This window comes from Octopus bimaculoides, chromosome 5, assembly GCF_001194135.2.
Source record: "Octopus bimaculoides isolate UCB-OBI-ISO-001 chromosome 5, ASM119413v2, whole genome shotgun sequence".
Lineage (NCBI taxonomy): Eukaryota > Metazoa > Mollusca > Cephalopoda > Octopoda > Octopodidae > Octopus > Octopus bimaculoides.
The window spans coordinates 53223027-53231879 of record NC_068985.1 but is presented as its reverse complement, the minus strand read 5'-3'; the positions used below and the strand labels follow the sequence as shown (position 1 = coordinate 53231879).

At 37.4% G+C, this 8853-nt stretch overlaps 1 protein-coding gene across 3 annotated transcripts in view; it reads left to right on the top strand.

Annotated features, from left to right (window-relative positions):
• The window catches only part of LOC106869274 (nuclear pore membrane glycoprotein 210), a 111990-nt gene that overhangs the window by 17582 nt on the left and 85555 nt on the right, over nt 1-8853 (top strand). For all 3 annotated transcript variants that reach the window (XM_052968387.1, XM_052968386.1, XM_052968388.1), the window contains exons 5-7: nt 3050-3200; nt 5458-5587; nt 6986-7114. In XM_052968387.1, coding sequence (XP_052824347.1) covers nt 3050-3200; nt 5458-5587; nt 6986-7114 — 410 coding nt within the window. The remainder of the gene's footprint in view (nt 1-3049; nt 3201-5457; nt 5588-6985; nt 7115-8853) is intronic.

Here is an 8853-nt window from a genome sequence, read left to right as displayed (position 1 = left end):
GTGGCACATAAAAGACACCATTTCGAGCGTGGCCGTTTTCGTGCGGGTGACACGTAAAAGCACCCACTACACTCTCTGAGTGGTTGGCGTTAGGAAGGGCATCCAGCTGTAGAAACTCTGCCAAATTAGATTGGAGCCTGGTGTTGCCATCTGGTTTCACCAGTCCTCAGTCAAACCGTCCAACCCATGCTAGCATGGAAAGCGGACGTTAAACGATGATGATATATATATATACATACACGAGGTGTGCTGGAGAGTTCCTGGCTTTGGGTAAAAGAAAATACAGGAGGATCAGTTAATTATGATTTTATTCAACATATTCCCCTCTCAGGTTCACACACTTATTGCAGTAGTCCTTCAGTTTTTCAAAGCCCTGTAAAAGAACTTGGAAAGTTGGGTTTCCAACTACACCTTTCACGATACCCTTAAAGTCAGGAATTTTTCAGCACCTCCTTGTATGTATGTATGTATGTATGCATGGATGCATGCATGATTCTTTAGGCTTAACGAAAGAAGAGCAAGGTCAGTTCCCATGACATTATTGCAGGACATCCAAGACTGGTGGTGTTGAGGAAGGAGGCATAAACCAGTCTTGTGAGTTGTAGCAGAAAGCAGAACATGAAATTATTGAGTTATCTTCTTCAGACTGTAGACGTGGCTCGAATATTTACAAGAAAGTGGATTCTGTTAATGATACTCAAGGGCCAGATGGTTGTATTAACTCTTTTGAGATGGCAACTTGCTTGTGATTGCTTTGGAATTATGTTACAAACTTCCCTGTTTTAAAGTCATCTAAATTAAAACTTCTTGTCAAAATTACATTTTAATTTATGTTTCAAACACCAGCTTAATAATATCAAAGTCATTTTACTACATTCCTCATTATTTTCAAAATTAATTGCAACCGATGCAGTGTATTTCAACAGAAATAATAATCATCATCACCATCATCCTTTAATATCCATTTTCCATGCTGGCACAGGTTGATCACTGGAATGCTGCATCAGGTTCCAGTCTGAGTAGGTTTGGTTTCGGTGACTTGCTTCCCTTCTCAATGCTGACCTTATTACAGTGTGTGCTGGGTGCTTTTTATGTGGCACAAGCACAAGGCTCTTATAGGCCAATTCTCTTCACCAGGGAATGTGGCTTAACACTTCTGCTGTGGAGGACAGGTCTTCTTGAGTACAACAAAAGGGTAAAACTAAGCAGTAAGTTATATTTGCCATTAATGGTTTTCTGTACAGGCATAGCTGTTTGGTAAGAAGATTACTAAAAGGCGGCGAACTGGCAGAAACGTTAGCACGCTGGGTGAAATGCTTATCGGTACTTCATCTGCAGTTACGTTCTGAGTTCAAATTCTGCCGAGGTCGACTTTGCTTTTCATCCTTTCGGGGTCGATAAATTAAGTACCAGTTACACACTGGGGTCGATGTAATTGACTTAATCCTTTTGTCTGTCTTTGTTTAGCCCCTGTGGGCAATAAAGAAATAAGAAGATTACTTCTCAACCTCATGGTTTCAGGTTCAGTCCCATTGCATGGCACATTGGGCAAGTGTATTTTATTTTAACCTGAAGCTGACCAAAGCCTTGTGAGTAAATTTGATAAATGGAAACTGAAAGAAGTCAATTGTTTATATATATGTGCTTGAGTCTGTGTATGCATTTGTGTGAGGCTCCTTGTGGTGACATCACATGATTGTTATAAATAAATGTTATTCAATGTGCTGCAGAAACATGTTTGGTCATGGGTAAATATTACTTTGCTTAGAAATAAGCAAGGGTGGGCAAAAAGAAGAGCATCCTGCTGCCTCAATAAAACTGTCTGACCCATGCAAGCATTAGAAAGTGGACGTTAAAGTGATTATTATTATTATTATTATTGTTCTGTTTTGTGTCCTTTGTGATCACTAAGAATCTTAGATTTAGTCTAATAATTTCTTTTGTCAACTATATATAATATGTCCAAACTGACAGTCATTTTCCTTACTCTCTTGTATTCAGCTATAAACACAAACCTGTTTCACTCTATATATAGATATTCAAATTTGTACTTATCTATTCAATGCCAACCTGTCAAAATGAGTACAAACCATTAAAACTAAAAGGAATACAATTAACTTGCAGCTCTATGTGTTCTGGATCCCACTCAAAATTGCTGGCCTTCTGCCAAAATTGGAAAGAGTTTTATTTGTTCCACCAAATGATTTCCCAAAAGATCAATATCTTATTATCTAATCTACAATACTGTTTCTTCTGTTGTGAAAAATACAAAAATAAAATAAGTTAGCTTTTGGAAGACATTCATTGACCTTTTAGAAGCCTTTTATTCTTATGTCAAAACAATATTCCTGAAGATGTTTCAAAGTTTATTTATTTTAGATGTAGTTTTTCTTTAGTCATTATTAAGCTGTTGTTTGTAACAAATTAACAAGATTTTGACTGAAGAAGGTTATAATTTAGACCACTTTGAAATAGAACCATGAGTGGGCTTTGACAGGTTGGTATCAAAAGTGTTCATAGCTGTTATCATCACCATTTAAAGTCCATTTTCCATGCTAGCATGAGTTGGATATTTCAACAGAATCTGATGAGCCAAAGGTTTGTCCAAGCTCCACTATTTCCTTTGGCATAGTTTCCATTGGTTGACCTATTCAACAGGATGTGATGGATTTGAGGACTGTAGTGTGTGCCAGTGCCTACTTTGTTATGCTTTCTACAACTGGATGCCTTCCTTATGCCAATCACTTTTCAGAGTGTACTGGGTGCTTTTTACATGGCACTGGCACAAGTGATGCACCAAATAACTCACAAGATGAGCCCTCAATTGATGTAGATAGTATTATTGAGGGAGGTGGCTTTGTGCCAGATGATGGTAGGCTAAAGTACAACAGAGGGACAGGAACAGGTGTTTTAATGAAGATAGCAGTTAATGTTCATGAACAAAAAAAAAAATTAATGAAATTTTCCTGCATTATTTTGTTTCTTATTTATCATAAAAATACATGATTATGTCTAAAGAAATATTTTTTATATTGCGATTTTAAACTAGATTCTTAAAGTTTGAAGATTCTAAATACCAGACCCCACCTCACATATTGCCATTAGAACGAGCTGGAAAAACTGGTGACATTGTCTTGGTGGAGTCAGTTAAAACTGGTAGTTCTACAGTTGAAGCAACCCTCTTTGACCCAATATATAAAGTAAGTTGTATTTTTGTTTTGTCTTTCCTCTTAGAGTTTGTATTGTTTGTGTTTACTAACTCTTTGATTGATGTGAATGAGATTTGTAAAGAAAACTTGTTATAGTTATTGGATTTGAAAAATAATTTTTTTGTCACATTTCTGGTCATGGGTGTGACTCTAGTTAAGAAGCTTTGCAACCATGTGGTTCCAGGTTCAGTACCACTGTGTGGCACCTTGGGTTTGTGTCTTCTGCTATGGCTCCAGGTCAATCAAAGCCTTGTGAGTGGATTTGGTTGACAGAAACTAAAAGAAACCTGTTGTATATGTGTGTGTGTGTATGTAAGTTGATGTCTCCTTTTCTTGGCACGGTATGATAGTTGTAAAAGAAGTGTCACTGTCATACAAGCAGTGTCTTTCATTTCCAGTATTCTGTGAAAACATGTCTGATCATGGGAAATATTACTTGACTTGGAAACAGATGAGGGTTGGTGACAGGAAGCGCATCTGGCTGTAAAAAAAAAAAAATCTGTCCTGAGGCAAGTGAAATCGAAATCGAACTCAATTTGTAGACTGGCACCCATGCCAATGTCTCTTCATTGAACACTAAACTTGGCTTGTGAAGACCTGTTGGGGCAAGCGAAAGCGAAATTGTGATGGCATCTGTACCAGTAGATAACTAAGAGCACCGTCCGAGCGTGATCATTGCCAGAGCACCAGCTGTCTGGCTTCCGTGCTGGTGGCACGTAAATAGCACCATATATATATATATATATATATATATATATATATATATATATATATATTATACTTTTACAAGAGAGTTAACAGTATCTTCTAAGTTTCAGCCAGTTATTCTTTATCAACCTGTCTGACAAAAGCCAGCTGGCCGAAACTTTTGAAGTCACTGACATCCCTCTTCTTGTTAAAGTATAATATATTCTGTACAAAATGTATTGTAATTCTTCAGTTTAATTATTACAATTACATTAGACAAACATTGATACACACGCACACATATTGGCACCGTGTAAAAAGCACCCAGCACAATCGGTAAAGTGGTTGACATTAGGAAGGGCATCCAGCTGTAGGAACTAAACCAAATCAGACTGGAATCTGGTGCAGCTCTCCTGTTTGCCAGATCTGGTCAAACTGTCCAATACATGCTGGCAAAAATTATTTTACTAAGTTCTTTGTTGCTTTCAAAATTAAATGGAAGCAAAGTGTTTCAACAAAAATATGGTAAAAAAAAAAAGGTTAATAAGGATGTTGTTATTTTACTAAATTCTTTATTATTTTCCAAAATTAATTGAAATAGAGATAGTGTGTTTCAGTAGAAATATGGTAAGAAAAGAATCAATTACAATTTGTATGTGTTATTAAAAGAAATGCCAAAGGAATTGACTAATTTTCTCAAATTTGTGGAAGTAATGTTTGAGTTTATCAGGCAATAAGTTGCTGGTAGTTAATGGTGTAACGAAGAAAAAACACCTAATCTTTTTTTCTCTAAAATTCTTTACTATAGTTTTGTTCTTGACAAGAGATTTTGCTTTTTATTAACTTATGTACCCATCCTCATTTTATAGTAGTTCTTTGGGTTGAGATAGGGTAATGTTAGCTGCTATGTAACCAAAACATGTGGTTATTCTCTTCCTCCCCTCCTCTTCATTATCATCATCATTTTAACATCTATTTTTCTATGCTTGCATGGGTCAAATGGAATCCATTGAAGCAGTCCTTGTACGACCAGAGGCCCTTCCTGTTACCAACCCTCACCTGTTTCCAAGCAAGGTGATATTTCCCCTGGACATGTTTTCACAGAAGGCTAGAAATGAAGTACCTTTCTTGTATGATGGTAACACTAGTTTATAACTATCTCATGATGTCAAGACAAGAAGACACTAACACGAAAGGATAAAAGGCAAAGTCAACCTCGGCGGAATTTGAACTCAGAACGTAATGGCAGACGAAATACCGCTAAGCATTTCGCCTGGCGTGCTAACGTTTCTGCCAGCTTGCCACCTTCAAATTGGGGCTATAATAGAAGACATTTGGTCATGTTGCCATGCAATAGGACTGAACCTGAAACCACATGGTTGAGAAGGAAATTCATTAACCACACAGCCATGTTTGCACCGTATTATTTTATGAATTTATTCTTGCCTGTTGTCTTATTCTTTTACAATATATTTTAATTTCAATATAGTTTTTTGTCTCCATCACTGTTTTCCATAGTATTACATATGTACCATTTGAAATTCTTTGTAAATCTTTCCAGAATGTTCCCCCTGCCACGGTGAGTTTGACAGTGATTGCCAACTTGATGATTAACCCTCCTAGTGTACACGTGTTGGTTCATGGCAAAGTCTTTTATAAACTGGAACAAATCAGGCAGAATGTCATTACTCGTAAGTAACTTTTTATCCTACTTTCCATTCACTCTTTAGTCCTACCTCTCCTCTCCCACACCGTTCCCCATCTCTCACTCCTCCCATACTCTCTGAAACACCCACCTACCTTGTAACATGGGAGGCCACCCTGACACCTTATCACCTGTGTATGGTCTGAATAACATAACTAGTAACACTGCCAAGTATAGTGGTTGATTTACCATTATACTGGAAGCTGACTATTTAATGATTATGTGGAGCTCTAACTCATACAGTAGTAGTTGTAAATCTAACTGTACACACATGTGTGTGTGTAGTGTATGTGCACATGTATATCTATGCATGTATACGTGTATATATGTGTATACGTGTGTGTATGTATAAGTGATGTGTATATATCTTTTATTTGTTTCAGTCATTTGACTGCAGCCATGCTGGGGCACTGCCTTGGCGGGTTTTTAGTTGAACAAATTGACCCCAGGACTTATACTTTTTAAAGCCTGGTACTTATTCTATTGGTCTCTTTTGTCAAACTGCTAAGTTACAGGGATGCAAAAACACTAACACCAGTTGTCAATCAGTGGTGGGGGACAAACATACGCAAAGACACACACACACAGATATATCTTTTGATCTTTTAGTTGTTTCAGTCATTAGACTGCAGCCATGTTGGGGTACCACCTTGAGTCTTTAGTTGAATGAATCAACTTCAGGACTTATTTTTTAAAGCTTGGTACTTGTTCTATTGGTCTCTTTTGCTGAACTGTTAAGTTATGGGGATGCAAACACACCAACACCAGTTGTCAAGCAGTGGTGGTTGGACAAATACAGATACAAAGACTCACACACACACGCATGCGCACACACACACACACACATATGATGGGCTTCTTTCAGTTTCTGCCTACCAAATCCACTCTAAAGGCTTTGGTCAGCCCGAAGTTATAGCAGAAGACACTTGCTCAATGTACCACGCATTAGGACTGAACCCATAACCATGTGGTTGGGAAGCAAGCTTCTTACCAAACAACCATGCCTGTGATTATATATATGTATATATAACTGAAAGAAGCCTGTTGTATGTATATATGTATTCAACAGGCTTCTTTCAGTTTCTGTCTACCAAATCCACTCACAAGGCTTTGGTTGGCTTCTGTCAACCAAATCCACTCATAAATAAGATACTTGCCCAAGGTGCCATGCAGTAGGACTGAACCTGGAACCATGTAGTTGGGAAGCAAGCTTCTTACCACATAGCTATATGTGTGTGTGTGTGTACTTTATTAATGTCATAATGACATTAATAAAAAAGCAAGTTAGTTTTTAGTGCTACTTGATAAATTATATTTTTCTACTTCACATTCCTTTAATTTTTGGCATTCCAGTGCAACATTGTATTTCTGTTTTCTATTTCAGGAATTTATTTGCCTTCTCCACAATATTACATGGAAGTCGTCAGACCAGACATCTGTTCATTTAATCCGGAAACCTCAGAAGCTGAAGCAATTAGTTTTGGTTCCACTGAAATTGTTTTACGAGACCGAAGTATCCTTGCATATATTTATTTCATATACAAGAATGGGCTGAAAAGTTAATAGGCTGACAATGAAAGAGTGATGCTAAAGCTGTGAAATCATTCATACATTAATTTCAACACTTCTTATTAAGTAACTCGTTTCTTTCCAGATAAACTGACATCTGACTGTTCAGAAAGACTTAAAAAGTAATTAGTAGTGTCTTCTCTTGAAAATGGGAAAAATTTAGCATCATGATGTTAACAAGTACCTACAGAAAACAGGTTTAGTCCCCAACAACATTCATGCTGACATGGTTGTTGCATTAGGGGATGATACTTGTATATATCTACCATTATTTAACGTCTGTTTTCCATGCAGGTACGGGTTGGATCACTGGTGTGGGTTATACTTATAGGAGGGATGGCAGAAAAATTCCTGCTTTAAGGGTGTTGTGAAAGGCCTGGTTGGAGGCCCAACCTTCTGAATACTTTTATAGAGCTTAGAAAACCTGAAGGACCCCTACAATGAGTGTATGAAACTAAGAGGGGAATCATCATCATCATCATTGTCATTTAATGTCTGCCTTCCATGCTGACATGGGTGGGACCTCATGTTGAATAAAATCATAATTAACTGATCCTCCTGTATTTTCTTTTACCTGAAGCCACGAACTTTTCAGCTTCCCGCTCCATATAATATGGAGTAACCATATATCTCTTCTCTAGCAAGATAGCTGTGCATGTCCCCCATCATACTTTAGTCTCTCAACACCTGGCATATAGCCACTTCCCTTTCTACCACAACCTCACTCAGTTAATAAATCTTTTTCTTTTTCTTGCATATTACTTGGTGACCTCACTAATGCCAGTTCCACAAAAAATGCACTCAAAAACTCAAAGTGGTTGGTGTTAAGAAGAGCATCCAGCCATAGAAACAATCATAAGACTATTGGAATTTTATGCAGCCCTCTGTCTTGTCTGATCCTGTCAAGCCATCCATTCGATGCCAATATGGAAGACAGATGTTAAATGATGATGATATATTAATATATATTGTTTGTTCATTTTTATGTCCAGTTTTCCATGCTAGTATGGGTTTGATGAGTATGTCGAGATATACTTTCACAGCTGGATCCTTTTTGGCTCTAACCCTTCCCTGCTTTTCAAATAAGGGATATATATATACAGACATGCAGGAAGTAAATATACACCTTTAATTTTCAAAATCTGTTATTTAATACACAAAGCGAACAATTGAAATGTAATCAATAAGTAGGACTACATACTTCAGTATTTAGTTGACATTTCCTTTGCAGATTTTAATTCAGAAACCCTTTTTGGCATTGAACTGATGAGCTTTGTGATTGTCTCTTGTGGAATTTCTGCCCACTTTTCATGCAACAATCGAAACAATTCATTTTTAGATTTACTGTCGATTTACTATCGAGTTTTTCCTGTAGCTCTATCTAGTATGCTCCAAAGATTTTCAATTGGGTTCATGTCAGGAGATTGGCTTGGCCAAGGAAGCTTTTTGATCCCAATTTCAGTCAGCCATTGTTGATTCCTTTTCGCTGTATGGCATGGAGCCCCATCTTCCATGAATAAAAACTCATTTTCCGTTATGTAAATATGTAACACACGTTTTTGGACTAACTTCTAGCTGTTTTGCAATGTCAGAAGCCTTCGAACGGGGTTTGTTTTCCACAATTCCCTTCAAACAGTGAAGCTTCCTTTCTGAGGGCCCAGGTCGGCCGGGATGAGAATCTGT